Below are 16,354 nucleotides of genomic sequence, written 5' to 3' on the forward strand. Positions count from 1 at the left end.
AGAGTAAAGCTCTCTCTCCGGAGTCTGGGGGGTCCAGCTACATTGCTGGTACAGTGCAAAGCGAGGCTAACTCTGCCTCCGACCGGGTAGTACGCTGACTCCACTGCTGACCCTTGAACGCAAACAAAACAAGCCAAACGCTACACTCTCCATTACCGACATCTCTCTTGTTGATGAGCGCACAATAGCAAGGCAAGTATTCCATCAACAGGCAATCTCGTCACTTCATTCACACACCAAGGCTTTTTTTTTAAAACACATAACGTCCGCATATCAATACATTGTACAATAGTTCCATAATTGACAATATTTCTCCCATCGTTCTTCCAAATCTCTCCCTCTCGGACTGAAACTGCGATAAATGTAAACACAGCATTACCTTTCAGACCACTTTGTGCTAAACAACCTTTGTACTGACTTTGTATTGAATTCCATCACTAATCTCTCTGACCAGATCCTTTTATATCAACTGCATCTGCTAATCCCCTCCCTTTGTATTGATATCATGTGTTGGACTCCAAACCAGTGTCACTACCTGCCTCATATAAATATATATATAGATATATGCATATTTACATACACATATATAAATACAGACATGTTTGCCAAGAGTTAAAATTTCCATACCTCTCCTCTACACATGACACACATGACATCAAGTAAAATGTGCTACAGTTTAGTCTGCACTTAACTGAGAGTATCGCTCCCCTCCCCCCCACCATAAACAACAAATTTATAATAAATAAAGCAAATTTACTTTCTAAAATCTGTCTCGGACCTTTTCGAATAATTCTTCGAGTTGACTGACCCACACAACACAACGCAACCCAAATATTGTAACTTTTCGAACAAATAAAGCCCAGTTTTCACCTTCAAACTTTACAGAGCCTGTCTTCACCAGCTGCTGTTGTTCCTCATCACAGACATAGGCGGACACACAAGGCCATTATGTAGGTCGACTACATATATACAAATGCATTGTTTAGATCTATCACATATACAAGTGAGAGACACAAGCTTTCTGGATTCTACTCTCACGCACTCAACACAGGTTTCCTGTGTTCGTCCGTCATGTTCTCTGTTGCACGTGAAGTGTTCAGAGATGTATGTCTACTATGCACACACGTGCGTGTCATGTTGATCTGTGGCACGAGCACATGTTCACAGCCTGTGAATGTCTAGTACACACAAACATGCGTTGGTGGGTGTTAAGAGTAAGACGTGGGGATGGATTAGCAACTGGCTAAAGGAACGGAGAATGGTAGAGGCCAGAGCATTGATTCATCTATGTCGTAGCAAAGGTACGGCTTTGCTAAGCTGTGAAAACTCTTCTTTTGCTCCTATCCTCTGTCGTGTGTAGAATTGCGCTTGGCTGACACAGACCTACTCCACGTCCCCCGCCTTATCCGCGCACCCATCGGTGGGCTTTAGCCACTCGGTGTCCGCTCTCCATTCCCAGGTTCCTCTGTCTTGTTCCCTCCCTCTCCTCTTTCAAGGTACATCTCAAAATGCGCCCCTTCGATCACACTTTCGGTCATTTTTCTCCTCCTCACCCCTCCCTCTCCCACCCCCGCCCCAGCTCCGTGCCCAGCCAGAATCGTCAAACTGTTTGGGATATCCTCCCGATGTGAAAGGTGCTACAACAACAACAACAAATTGCATTTAGACAGTATCCCGAGGCACAGGATAGCGAAGGGTTTGCACCAAAGATGGTGATTAGAGTCAAGAAGTGTGGAGGGTAGGAGGGTTGTAGGAGGCGAACCCAAATTTAAGGATTATTATTAGTAATTGTAAACGATATTGTAATTTATCGGATCTCCCAAAGCTCCCCCACTTTCACTGACTTTGACGATGGAGCGAGTGAGCATTGCGCTGTGTGTAAGGTGCTTTTATTCCATATAAGATCTCAGAAAAAATAACAGGTGTACACTCAGTACATTTAGTTACAGCATCAGATTGGATTAAGCGCCACAAGGTATGATCCTCCCGACGTGAAAGCCGCTACACAAAATGTGATTTGTTGTTGTTGATACGTCTCCATCCATATCACAGGAAAAAGTCACCAAAAAAGGGCAGAGAGACTCATTGATTGTTCACACTCTGGTCTTTAACAGGTCCATATCCAAAGCCATCACACACAGAGAGACAGAGCGAGAGAGAGAGAGAGAGAGAGAGTCAGCTGTGAGCATTTCTGATTGGTATCAGCACTGGACAGAGAGAGAGAGAGAGAGAGCGAGGAGGTCAGACTTCGTTCACTAAGCACTTCCACTCTGATAGGCTTCTGAGGCCTTTGCTTCTCACGTTGCTGACAGCAGTTGCCAGGACGGTCCTACTGAGGCCCCGTTTGCTAGAGAGGTAAGGAAATCATGTTAATAAATGCACCTCGCACGGCATATAGGCACAGAGAAGGCTTCCCCAGCCAGGGGTTCAAATGACAGACTGGCCGACACACCCCGTAGCAAGGCAGCAAAGCAAACCTAGCCTGGTTCATAGGGGGTTAACCAATTTTGGTACGATTCAAGCCAGTTTCAGATGATCTACTGTTTCTACTGAAAGACGCTCTCGTTCCATTTAATAGCAATATCATTGCTGGTTCAACGTCTCCTTCTATAATTTAACCCTGTGAGCTGAGGTTAGTTAGTAAGGAAAGTGCTATGGATTTAGAAATGAGTCATGCGTAACCAGATTTTTTTTCCTACTCTTACGGCAAAGCTTTTATCGATAACATTAATATGGCAGCTTGTTTATAAAGAGCTCGCCTCCGCCCCCCACCCCCCCCCCCCCACCCCATTCAAACATCGACCGAAAGCACGACCTTAAATTGACATTGCAAAATTCACACGGAGATAAAAGAGAGAGAAAAAAAAGATTTTTTCCGTTAGGTCAAAACGTCATAAAACACGTCATGTTCAAAAGTATTGACTTTATTTGGCAGTCAAACACAAAAGCCATTAATGCCAGGAATGTCCCAGAAAAGGCATCATCATCATCATAATAATAATCATCCCCCTGCATTAAGGTCAATGACCAATTTATCTGGAGGATTGTTGGCGAGGACACCTGGAGAAACTGTTCTCTTCCAATAGTTTCCAATAACAGTCAAAATGTCTTCAGGAGAGAAAATGAAACGAAAATGAATGCTGTTAGAATAATAATCCTTGCATTCGATGCAGCACCTTATCACGTCGTCGAGAGTCTCAAAGCGCTTCACACGATATACAGTAAGTGAATATGTATTGTTTGGGCTGTGTATTTTGTGGGCGAACTCGGTAGCCAATTGCGCACAGCAACGTCCCACAAACAGTCGCAGATTGAAAATGAACAATTTAATTATTGTTTGGGGTTTTTTTAGGAGGGATTATTATTAGAAGGCAAGGAAGGGAGCGAGGTGGAGGGAATTGAGGTAAGGGTCAAATGCAAAGGAAAATTTTGAGTCCTGGACTTGAAATTTGCGTGCGTCTGTGCATTTGAGCCATCACAATGCAAAATGGCTCAATTCTCTGCTGATTTTAATAGTGAACACCACCATCTAGTGTTTCAGTTTAAACGTTACTTTCTCACCACCACTCATCAAAGTGGGCAACTGATTGAAGAGGACATCTCGAGGCAGATTTCCAGCATCACAGAGAATGGACGGTGTTGGGAGTTTTGTTCATACACCACAGGAATCCAGCAATCATAAAAAAATATAATCCTTGCATTCGATAATACCGCCTTATCAGGTCTTCGAGACATTTCAAAGCGCTTCATGGAACATACCGGAAAGTGAAGTGACTGAATACCTTTGTGGGCGAAACGTGGCAGCCAATTGCGCACAGAGGTGTTTCACGAACAGTCATGAATTGAGTGACCAAATTGTTATTTTATTTTATTGGGGGGGGGGTGGGGGGGAAAGAGATTATTACCCCTGGAAAGCAATCCACTGATCGACTAACAACCGGGTTCCTGCTTACTGCCTAGTAAACAGAGGTGAGTGGATTAAGGAAACTTGGCTAAGGTTTCGCCCTGCCCGGGACCCGAACCCGGGGCCTCTCGCTTGCGAGGCAAGTGCTCAAACCAGCACACTGCAGGACTCCCTGTCCAAATGTGTTGGCACAGTTATGCCGGTCTTACNTTTTTAATCAGCAGCAGATAGAGCCCAGGTTTAAACTCAGTGTTGTGACGTACTGCTTCCCAGTCACTGGAAAGATTTCCCCATTTCCTCGGCTCGGGTTCTTTCTCGCTGAAATCCTGTTAGAATCCCGGATTTCCGTTGTGCAGTTGGTTCCGTGTGCTCCGACATGCTGTGTGGCCTCGCCTGCTAGAAAACATAAACCCAGGGACAGAGGTGATGAACCCAACACCCACCATCTGCATTTGTACGTGACTAATGTCTTTCTCAAGAGAGTTAGCACGGGGCTGTCGGTTCGTGCTTTGCTCAGGGCAGGAGGGGAGAAATATCAGATAGTAATAGTAACTCGTTCCTGAAAATATTTTTTTCAATTCCAGAGTCCTTCGCAAAGAACCCACCCCCAACCCACCCACCCAGTTCATGTTGTCTGTTTATCCGTTCCTTATAATCTTCCTTGATTGCTTCCTGTTTTGAAATGTCTTCCGAACACTGTAAAACAAGGCAAGTAAGTATACTGTAAGATCGCTCTGTAAGTTTTACAAACTCCGTGCAGTGGGTTTGGGTAGTGCAACCTACCTGTGAACTGTCCCCTGATGTCGTGCACTTGAAACACTTGAGTCAGGCTGAATGTGGATTAAGGACTGCTCCAGATTAATGAATGACAAGGTGTACAATGACTGTTTACTTTGCTATTGGGATGATAGGAGAGAAAGCGAGAGAGAGAGAGAGAGAGAGAGAGAGAGAGAGAGGGGGACAGTGCCTGTGCAGCGGAGGGAGCGGACAGGTTGGTTAAGTTTTAATAAGTCGCAGAGGTCAGGAGGATCAAGTCTGTGGAGAGCTTTGATCTCAATCCAGGAGATGAGCTGTGTTTACTGCCAACGCCCTTTTAGCTAACCTCATTAAACCTACCTAACGCCTTGTTAGAAATGTTGTTTGTCGCTAACTAAAGTAACAACTGTTGGTGGGTTTGATGGTAGAGCTCGAAGATAATAATAATAATAATCCTCACGTTTGATAGAGCGCTTTACTACGTCTTCGAGATGTCTCAAAGCGCTCCACGGAATATACTGTAAAGTGAATTGACTGTGTATTTTGTGGGCGAAACGTGGCAGATGAATTGAAGATGAATTGACTCTGGTTTATTTGTTTAGTTAAGGCGGTAACTTGCTAATGCCCAACCATCGTGACCTCACTCTCGGTATGTCTGTATAGCTGGGCGGAATTTTCAACAGTGAGTTAACTAACACATCACAATATTGGTGGGAGCTTTGGCCCGGGGGCAGGAGAGAAACCATTGGCTGCCGGGTTTCGTCCACAAAATATACAGTCACTACACTTTACAGTATATTCTGTGAAGCGCTTTGAGACGTCTCCAAGATCTGATAAGTCTCTATATCAAATGCAAGGATTATTATGATTACAATTATAACAGTTCATGAATTAATCTCCATTTGTGTGAGTCAGGATCCTATTATTATTCCTTTTGACCAGATGTCCAGATGTCTTTCCATCAGACCAGAATTCCCAAATCCCAAAGCTGAACAGTACTAGCTAACGTTAGTAAAATATCACAGCACACCCTGTACTTCTTCATCAGAAGCACAGTCCAAATCCTCAGTCTGGCTGAGTTGCCTTTATAAGCTACATAGGTACAGACTCTGCTCCTCTTAAATTAAGACTCTATTACGTCCTTTCTGCATATAATAATATTAATACAATAACAATCCTTGCCTTGCATTTGATATAGCGCTTTATCACATCGTTGAGACGTCTCAAAGGACCCCACAGAATACACTGCAAGGTGAATTGATTGTAAATTTTGTTGGGGAAACGCGGCAGCAAATTGAACACAGCAGTCCTCCAAGTACAGTCAATCCACTTCATCCCCACAAATGGCTTCTCCTCCAGCCCCCGCACCGTCTCGTGCGGCGTTCCTCGGGGCTCTGTCCTTGGTCCCCTCCTCTTCAATATCTATATGCTCCTCTTGGCGACATCATCCGCAGACATGGGATCAACTTCCACATGCATGTGGATGCCACCCAATCTCTCTGCCTCCACCCTTGACTCCAGGACCCACTGCTGTCCTGACAGAATGTCGGTCAGACATCAAGTCCTGGATGAGAGCGAACTTTCTTCAGTTGAACGTCAACAAGACCGAGGCCCTCCTGATTGGCTCCCGTCAGCGCCTCCTCACCTGAAGGCGCTGACACCATCACCGTCCATGGTTGCACACTCCACTTTGCTAAACCAGTCCAGAACTTTGGCATCTTCTTTGACCCTCAACTACCCTTTCTACCCCACATCTGCACCATGACCCGCTCTGCCTTCCCCCACCTCTGCAACATCGCCCGGCTCCGTCACTGTCTCACACCACAGGCCACCGAAACCCTCATACATGCTTTCATTACATCGAGGCTTGACTATCAAACGCTCTTTTCGACCTCCCCAACTCCTCTCTCCACAGGCTGCAGATCATCCAGACCTCTGCAGCCCGTGTCCTCTCCTGCACCAGGCTCCGTGATCCTATCACCCCCATCCTCGACTCCACTGGCTTCCCATCACACAGAGGATACGGTTCAAGATCTTGCTCCCTCCTACCTCTGCGACCACCTAACCCCCTACCATCCTGCTCGCTCTGTCCGCTCAGCAGGCTCCGGCCCACCTCGCCCGCCCCACCATTGGAGGGTGGGCCTTCTGCCACTGCGCCCCCGCCCTCTGGAACTCCATCCCGCAGTCCCTCCGCCTCGCCCCCTCCCTTGCCTCCTTCAAGACCCATCTCAAGACCCTCCTCTTCGAACACCCTGCTTCCGCTCCGCTCCGCCCCCCCGCCCGCCCTCCACCCTCCCCAATCCCGACCCCCAGCTCGAGCGCGAAACACTGACCGTCCAGCGCCTTGGGACGTCCTCCCGACTTGAAATGGGCTATATACATGTATACATATTGTTTTAACGTGCTGTTAAAATTTAAGGTTCTCCCTTTCCTCATACTGGTGTGTGATTCAGTTGCAGGCTCAGTGATGTATGTTTACATAGTAATCGCCAGCAGACTGCAGTCCTTTGACTAATAGTTTGACATATCTGCCACTTGTATGTAACTCACTCTTTCTGTGCCCTTATTTGTACAACTCTCGCCCAGTCCAAACTATTATCAGATGACACAGCTAACGGGTTATTGCCTCAACTCGCATCTCCGTTCCTGTGGGAATTTCCTGTTGTCACACAGTAAAACGCTGGGGATAGTATCATCAGTGACTGGTTTCCTCGCAAACATTCCTCCTAATAATTAGGATATTCACTTCACTTTATTCAATTCAATTGCGCAAGATATCAGTTCTCCTTGAAGTGCTTAAAATCTTTTTGAGGTTCTCGTGGTTAGATCCAATGAATGTTAGATCGGGTTACATGCCACAAAAGAACACCTGGAACTTTTCAGTAAGAAAACATTAACTTGCTTATCGTTGTCGCATCTTCAGTGGAATAAATCTTGGCTTTAACTCCAGCCCATTGCGACAGAGGGAAAGCAAGAAATATAAAGCAGGAATCAACTGATGACGTGAAGGTCTTACTCCCCCTCTGCCTTTGCATCAATAATATTTCTGCCTTGCCAGCCTGGGGCTCATTGAAGTTCACACAGTGTGTTGTATTGCAGGAGCGAGGAGCTATATGAAGACTAGGCTGGGAGCAACATGGCCGTGACAACTCTGGCAGACTTGTCCGGTTCCTTAAACCACCTTCCTGGGTGCCACAACGACCCCAAGCTCCTGTACTGCGAAAACGGAGGCTATTTCATCCGGATCCTGCCCGACGGAACGGTGGAAGGGACTCGAGATCGAAGCGACATGTACAGTGAGACTTTTACTGCTTTGTTTTCGGTCGTTCCGTGCTCTGCGTTGTTTGAGTGTTTGGGTCCGAGTCGCCTGGCAACTGCACTAATACTACCCAGTTTTTCAATTCACTGAGGACTGCACACAGCCAGGAGTACAAGGGTTCGGGCATCGTTTCAAAATCTATTTAGAAGCAGTGATGCCTGCACGAACGCATTGGTTTCCTGAACATTTGAATAGAGCTTCAAGGAAAGGAGATATAATAATAATAATAATAATAATAATAATAATAATAATAATAATAATAATAATAATAATAATAATAATAATAATAATAATAATAATAATAATAATAATAATAGCAATAATAATCCTTGCATTTGATGTAGCGCCTTATCACGTCGTCAAGCAGTCTCGAAGTGCTTCATAAAATATACTGTAAAGTGGATTGACTGTGTATTTTGTGGGCGAAACGCGGCAGCCGATGGCGCGCACGGCAGCGTCCCCGCAAACCGCCGTGGATTGAGTGACCAAATTCTTAGATATATATTTTTTAAGGGTTTATTAACCCCGGAAAGTCATCCGCCAACCGACTAATGACCGGGTTCCTACGTAGCGCTGGTTAAACTGCGGCGAGCGGAGCAAGGAAACTTGCCTAAGATTTCGTCCCGCCCGTCCGCCCGTCCGCCCGTCCGCCCGCCCGGGAATAGAACCCGGGGCCTCCCGTTCGTGAGGCGAGCGCTCCAACCGCTGAGCCACAGACCGGATCCACACCTGCCAGTCTGCTGCGCCGATGATGTCCCGCCACCAGGTGTCAGCGTGGATGACCTTCGAAGGGCCTCACCTTAATAATAATAATAATAATCCTTGCATTTGATATAGCGCTTTTCACGTCAGGAGGACGTCCCAAAGCGCTTCACAGAACACACTGTAAAGTGAATTAACTGTATATTTGTGGGCGAACGCGGCAGCCAATTGCGCACAGCAATGTCCCACAAACAGTCGTAGATTGAAAATGACCAATTTATTATTGGTTTTTGGTTTTGGAGGGATTATTATTAGGCTCTGTGTGGAGTAAGGAAACTTGCCCGAGGTTTCGCCCTCTGCCTGGAATTGAACTCAGGTCTCTCACTTGCAAAGCGAGTGCTCTAACCACTGAGCTACAGGACTCCACAACTTTCCCACATAAAAGGAAATTAAGACCGAATATGAGAATTTTCCGCAAATCTGCGCGAACCTTATATTCCTGGCGGTCCCACAGGCCAGGGCCGCGTGGAAGTTTGAGACGTTGGTAGAACGATAGGATTTAAATGCGCCCCCAAAAAAAATTGGGCTGCAGCGATCGCCTACAAAAACGGACCACCGTCACTCCGCTTGGCAGGCAATCGGAGTGGCGGAGTGAGGCGCTGTGGGACGTCCGTCCTCCTGACGCGAAAGGAGCTGTAACTAATGCAAAGACGATTGGAACTATCATAAGCTCGGAAGAACTGGGCTGAGGCTGGTGGATTTGGTGAACAGTTTCACGCACACTCGCTCCCACTTCCAACCCACCCTCACAATCGCACACGCGACGGTAAAGGCCACCCAGATGCAAGGCACAAACACGAGCTGACTGTCTGTGTTAACACATCACGCAGCCACTTGTTCCCGTCCTAGATTTCGATCAGTGCGGACCTGGGGGAGTTTACACATATATCCGGTTGGTTCTTGTCCTACAGTCCATGTCTTCATAACAATAATAATCCTTGCACTTGATACAGCGCCTTATCACATCTTCTAAACGTCTCAAAGCGCTTCACAGAATGTACCGTTAAGTGAATTGACCGTATATTTTGTGGGCGGAACGCTGGCAGCCAATTGGACACGGCAGCGTCTCCCCACACACACACAGCCGCGGATTGAAGGGACCGATTTATTATTACGCTTCACGACTGCTCATCTTCCTCAGTTCAGCTCCAGTTGCAGGCTGTGAGTGTCGGAGTGGTCGTGATCGAGGGAATCCGAGCCAAACGCTACCTAGCGATGAACGAGAAGGGACAACTGCACTCGCTGGTAAGTGGCCTTCTCGGGCACTTTCTCTCCGACGCGCGAGAGGACCGAAATTGTCAATCCAAAATCAGGACTTGGAGCTCACAGTCCAGGCTGACGCTGGGGAGTGGGAACCGCCGTGTTGTCGGGAGGTGCCGTCCTTCAAGCGAAGCGTTTAAAATCGAGGTCCTGTCTGGCTGACCAGGTGGAAAGAGCAGGAAGCAATTTTTTTTTTACCCCCCCACCCCCACCCCACCCCGTCACCCTATCCGACAATCCGAAACTGGTGTAACACTCTCTTGCACAGGTAGATGGCATGCGTTTCTTTCTCATGCCTCCAATTTTCTGTCTTCTGAAGGCATTGACTTGCTGGTATTCGGCTGGTCACACTCTCAGATCACACTCTCACACCCTCGCTCCACCCAACAGTTTCTCACACACACACACACACACACCACCCAAACCCCACCGCCACCCCATCACCACAAACACATCCAACCAACGTTCACACAGTCAGACGCACACACATGTTCCCACACACACTTATCACAAACACACACACACACACACACATAACCGACACTCAAACAGCCACACGCACGCCCAACACACATACGCGCGCGCAGGCGCACACACACACACACACACACACACGCGCCGGGGGCTCGAAACTAACTCTCAAGACGCAGCCTCACACGCACAAACACTCGTGCCTGGCGCGAGTCAACACATCACAGTCGTTTGGGTGAGGTGGTCGATGTGAAGGAATCTGCGCCTTTAAGATAACCGAAACACTTTTCAAAGTACAGGTCCCGGTGCCCCCTCCCTCCCTGTCAGCCCCACCGCAAATATGTGCATCCAATTGAGGGAGAATTCCTTTTGTCCGTTTGTCACAAGGTGTCCCGGACATAACGTTTCCTCCCATCCCTCCCTCTTTCACTTTCCTTCCTTTTATTTCCTCCCCCAGGCCGTAAATTACACCCCCACAAGTCAACATCCCCTCTCTGAACGTTAAGTATAGGGGTGGCAACTGCTAAATCACAGCTTGCAGACAATGGGAGCTCCACTCCCTCAGCCGCGGGAGCTGGCAGGGCTGCGTGCAATGTGAGAGTCCAGGCAGGAAGCAAACCTGAGGAATTTAATCTTCAGATTGAAAGGCAACTGAGAACGTCAGATCAGCCTCTGCCCTCCACCCCCCCCACCCCCCCCCCCCCCAACCCAACCCACCCCGTTGCAATCCAGTCACGCTCGCCCTCACTCGATAAAAGTTCAATCAAACAGAATAATCCTTGGGTTCGTCCAGGCATCTTTCACGTCAGGGAAAAAAAAAGCCCTTCACTTTCACGGGATCGCCTGTAAAGTGGAGCGACTGTGGGTTTTGCAGGCCCTTGAGCGCCCCGCAGCGCATTTAGAGTCCTCGCTTGCAAGTGAGAGGACCCTGGTTCGATTCCCGGGCAGGGCGAGGTGAAACCTTGGGCATGTTTCCTCACTCCACACGCCTCTGTTTGTTTAGCAGTACGTAGGAACCCGGTTGTTAGTTGATTGGTGGATCGTGTACCTGGGGCAATAATCCCTCCAAAAAAAAGGTAATTGAGGTTACTCAAGCCGCAACTGCGGGTGGGACACTGCTGCGTGGAATTGTCTGCCCCGTTTCGCCCACAAAATACAATCAATTCACTTTACATTATATAACCCGTGAAGCGCTCTGAGACATCTTAATGATAAGGGGCTATAATGCAAAGATTATTGTTTTGCAGCGCCTTGGGAAGTCCTCCTGACATGAAAAGCTCGATACAAGTGTAATTTGTAGTTGTTGTTCTTGTATGGATCGAGTTTCCTCTTAAATCCTTCTGGTTTACCCACAGCCATCTCTGACCAACGAATGCCTCTTCATGGAATCGCTGGAGGAAAACAGTTTCAACACCTACAAGTCCAAGGAATACGCAGACAGGAATTGGTACGTTGCTATCCGAAAGAACGGGGCTGCTAAACCTGGACAAAAGACTGGGCATCATCAGAAAGCCATCCTATTCCTCCCCATGCAAGTTACCAGTGATTAACAAGAAGGATTTGTGTTCTTTCCTGGATCAAAGCCGCCTGTTCCTCTCTGAGCTCAAAGCTTTCGAATGCACTGTCACTGTCAGACTCACTAAGTCAGCAGCCCACTGTGGCTACAGATAGACCAGAAGTGGGCGGCAGGACCTGGCTTAAGCATGTGCGGTCTTGAGGTATTTTATTTGCGTTGCAGAGCACTTTATTGACCATTCTCCCATCGGCCTGTGCGTTACTCTGTGATCAGAAAGTCCTTCGCTCTGTGTCTGTGTCTGTGTGCGTGCTCTTTGCCTTTGTTTAAGAAGCCATCCGGAATGAATGAGACAGTCTAATCTGTAACCAGCCCCCAAAAATAGTAATGCATATTAATAAACTCAATGGCGTTCTCTGCTAGCTGTGTCCTCTGTTACACCACACAGCCTCTTGTTCCAGAGCCTTTGTAAACCACTTCGATGACATTCATTAACCAGTCATTGACGTTCAAGACTGAGGTGGATAGATATTTGTTAGGTCAGTCAGGGTATTAAGGGATACGGGGCAAAGGCCTGAACCTTGGATTTGAGGTGCAGATCAGCCATGATCTTATAGAATGGCGGAACGGGTTCGAGGGGCTAAATGGCCTACTCCTACTCCTATGTTTTTATGTTCACACATGGCGTCTGTGTTTCCATACACGTAGCAGGCAACTGATCTCACGTGTAGATAAGTATTTGCAGTCAACTGCAGCTTCATAGATAATAATAATAATCCTTGCATTTTTTAAACAGCGCCTTGCCGTGTCGTTGAGACGTCTCACAGCGCTTCATCGAATATATTGTAAAGTAAAATGACTGTATTTTTGTGGGTGGAAGAGTCGGAAAGTGGCTGTTGACCAAGGCACTGGGAGAAACTCCCTTCTTTTTGCGAATGGTTTCATGGCATCTCGAACATAGAGCCACATTGAGGAAGCTCAAAGTCTCACCGTGTGTAGGGGCTTGAACCCACAACCTTCCCACCTGAGGCGGGGTGGGGGGTGGGTGGGAGTGGGGGCAGGACAGAGCACTAACAACCTAAATTAAGTGATATAATTGTGTTGCTTTGTACCCCACGAAGAGACAGCTGGAGGATGCTAACTATCTCATTGTGCATTAAGTTGTAGACCGGCAGGCAATCCTGATACGTGAGTCGTTAGCACACTATCTAACGCCTGTATGAACAAACTGAATGTTGCACCAGGTGGCAATAAAATCCCATTGTTTCTTCGCTCGCTCGCTCACTCGCTTGTAGGAAAAGTCTTTGCGACGCACCAGGTGCCCTCGGACACAAGGGTTTTCCTCCCTTAAAAGCAAAATGTACAAATCCCCTTGGGTCCTGGCTCCTTTGACACAGAAACCAAGCAGCAGTCAGGACAAACAAAGAACCAAACCCCCACCACGAGAGCATGCAAGCTAATATTTGTTTGACCTGATAATACTGTAAATAGCTTTGAGCTGCTCCGCGATTATACGCTGTTCTCAGGAAGGCCGTCGCCCCAGATCCCCCCGTCACCATACTTGCCAGCTTGGGCGCAGTGCTGGCGCTCCCGCCTCTGAATCGGCGGGTTGAGGGTTCAAGCCCCCACACGTCTGGACTTGGGATCACATTGTCTAAGATGACGCTCCAATGCAGTGTTGGGGGGGAGCGTTTCTTTGTCGTTGGTGCTACCCTTCGGATGAGACATTAAACCGAGGCTCCGTCTGTGCCCGTTTGTGTTCGGGACGAGAAGGGAGTTTCTCTCTCTCCCTCTCCCGGTGTCCTGGCCGACAATTACCCCCCTACGACCCCCAAATAAAATCGGTCGCTCAATCCAGAACTGTTCGCAACTGGCTGCCGCGTACGGCCAACAAAGTACCAATTCGGGGGGGGAAATCTTTCTACCCGTTTCCAAACGAAAACCGAACCTCCACGGTCTCCGGATCCTAGTAATGCTGGGCTAATTTCCAGCGTGTTTGGTTTCTCCGAAAGTGCTGCCCCAGATGCCGTGCCTCTTGTCGCAACCCACCTACAGGTTAATGAAAGGGTTAAGCTGTTACAAAGTACTTCAGGAAGTCAACTGGCCCCAGGGTACGGTGAGAGCAGGAAGGGAGTCATTAGCTCTAAACTGACACGGTATTACTTCCTTCTGGCTTACTGTTTGAGTAGGACAGGAATGTGAGCTCCATCCCTAGCGCAGTTAGGTAAATTGGCAGACACGCGTTGACTTCATATACTTGTACATCTCTGAGATGTCCTGGCCAACGCCTCCCCCAAATGAAATTCATCGTTCCCTTCATTTTTTTGGCGGGACGCTGCTGTGCGCAATCGGCCGCCGCGTTTCACCCGCAAAGTGCACAGTCACTACACTTCACAGTATATCCTGTCAAGGGCTTGGAGGCGTCTCGAAGACCTGAGAAGGCGCTGCGTCAAACGCCAGGATTATTTGCTGTTATAAGTTTGAAATAATTCATCAGAGGTGATGTTGCACAAATAGGGGCAATGATCCAATCGGCTTCCAGTAGCCACATGCTATGAATCCAAATACACAGTCACTACACTTTACCGTAGAAATCATGTGAAGTTTTGATGAGTGTAGATGGGGGCCAAGTTGGGGGAAGGTGGTATTAAACAATCTGCTCTGAATCTTAATAAAATGGCGTAATGGGCTGAATGGCCTCCCCCTATTCCTGTGTTACGAGATGTCCTGTATACATTTCTTTGAAGTCAACAGCACTGGTTGGAGCAGTTCATTGAGCTGAGAGTTTTGGAACAGGAGGAGGCCATTCAGCCCATTGAGTCCGTTGCGCCAGTTTACTGGATCACGATTGATCACTCAATCCCATTTACCTTTTCTACATCTCCCTGTAATACCTTCACTTCCCAACGGTCAATCTTTCTCCCTATTACACACCCCGATTAACTCGGTCTTTAGCCTTGTGGGTTAGAGAGTCCCACGTTCTCACAGTGGCCCTCACATCTGCCCAACATCTGTGTAATTACCGACGACACTGCCGGCTAAGAATAATATTTGTGCTGTCCTATGGTTCACGTTCAATTTAACTTTTCAAGAGTTAATGGATGGCCTTTGCCAGAGCAGCCACTAGAGGGAACAAGACAACGGTTAGCTCAGTGCCATTGAGTGGGGGGCGGGGGGGCAAATAAAACCGGTCCCTCGCTCCATGACTGTTTGTGGGACATCGCTGTGTCCAAATTGGCTGTTGCATTCACCCACAAAATAACACAGCTTACAGTATATCTTCCTCTGCCTTGCCCCTTCCTTCCTTCCTTCCTTCCCCATCTTCAGGTCACGCCTGAAGACCTTCCTCTTCGACCATGGCCCACGGTTACCTCCCCCCCACCCCCTTCCCCCGGCTAGGCATCGTGCTCGGCCACCATCAAGCGCTCCTGGGACGCTGCCCTGCGTGACCGAGGGGGCCGCTATACAAAGGCAAATGGCTGTTAAATCCTGTCAAGCGCTTTGAGACGTCTCGCCACGATAAGGCGCTGTGTCAAAGGCGAGGATTATCATGACGCCGGCCATTAACACAAGGAGATTCCCGCGTGGAATCCTGGCTCAGCGAGAATAGCAGGGTCGCGCGCAAACGGAGACAGAAAGGAATAATCAACAGCTTCCAGTTGTGTCCAGCGTGGTAGCTCGTGGTTCATCCCAAAAGCCCTTGAATAAATAAAGGCCGCGTTCGGAGGAAAGTGCAGGCGGGGTGTGAATCGCTCACACAGAACAGGCTCCTGCATCCTTGTGAATCCTTTTGATGGTGAGGACCCCAGGAAATCAATATCACACCTGCTGGGAAATCATCCATTTACTGTTGGCTGCTGTCAAGTAGACAATAATCCTTCTTTAAACAGAAAAGAAGAATTCCCACAGCTGATACCTCTGGCAAGTTCTGTCCTGTGGTATCCTGTCCTGCTCGGAACGATTCTACATTTGCATGTCCCCTCCGCTCGGCCTGTGTTGAATCAAATTAACCCTTTCAGTTGGCTGAACCCCACCAGGTGGAATAAATTGTCGGCGGCTGCCACGACCGAGGTGCACGTTCGCTGTCTCCATCGTTGGAATTTGTCCACCGAACGTTTTAAGTGTCGGAGGGAGACGTGGCACTTCGGACCGGCAATAATCAATCAATCGATCAATCAATCAATCAATCGGGAAAACAATCAATCAATGGGAAAGTCCTCGAGCCAAACAATCAATCAATGTTCCAATCCATCAATGAATCAATCAATGAGCCAACTGATTGACCAATGAACCAATTGATCAATCGATATATCAATCAAACGATCCGCCCATGAATCAACCAACATGAGGCCCAGTCAATTTAGATTCC

General features: G+C 47.9%; 1 protein-coding gene across 6 annotated transcripts; it reads left to right on the top strand.

The window, feature by feature from the left end:
* Positions 1-2,174: 2,174 nt before the first annotated feature.
* Positions 2,175-12,406, top strand: fgf1 (fibroblast growth factor 1). Of its 6 annotated transcripts, none has more exons than XM_007901986.2 (4): positions 2,175-2,355; positions 7,760-7,956; positions 9,883-9,986; positions 11,828-12,400. In XM_007901986.2, the coding sequence occupies exons 2-4, from the start codon at positions 7,797-7,799 to the stop codon at positions 12,020-12,022; spliced, it is 459 nt and encodes a 152-aa protein (XP_007900177.1). In that variant the 5' UTR covers positions 2,175-2,355; positions 7,760-7,796; the 3' UTR covers positions 12,023-12,400.
* The last annotated feature ends 3,948 nt before the right edge of the window (positions 12,407-16,354 follow it).

Source organism: Callorhinchus milii, unplaced genomic scaffold (genome assembly GCF_018977255.1).
Source record: "Callorhinchus milii isolate IMCB2004 unplaced genomic scaffold, IMCB_Cmil_1.0 Scaffold13, whole genome shotgun sequence".
Classification (NCBI taxonomy): Eukaryota; Metazoa; Chordata; class Chondrichthyes; order Chimaeriformes; family Callorhinchidae; genus Callorhinchus; species Callorhinchus milii.

What these genes read in the sequence shown, in the direction of transcription:
- fgf1 (XM_007901986.2), top strand. Translation starts at nt 7,797, where the DNA reads ATGGCCGTGACAACTCTGGCAGACTTGTCCGGTTCCTTAAACCACCTT. An exon ending in AGATCGAAGCGACATGTACA is followed by an intron (nt 7,957 to 9,882) that starts GTGAGACTTTTA and finishes CATCTTCCTCAG; the next exon opens with TTCAGCTCCAGTTGCAGGCT. An exon ending in AGGGACAACTGCACTCGCTG is followed by an intron (nt 9,987 to 11,827) that starts GTAAGTGGCCTT and finishes GTTTACCCACAG; the next exon opens with CCATCTCTGACCAACGAATG.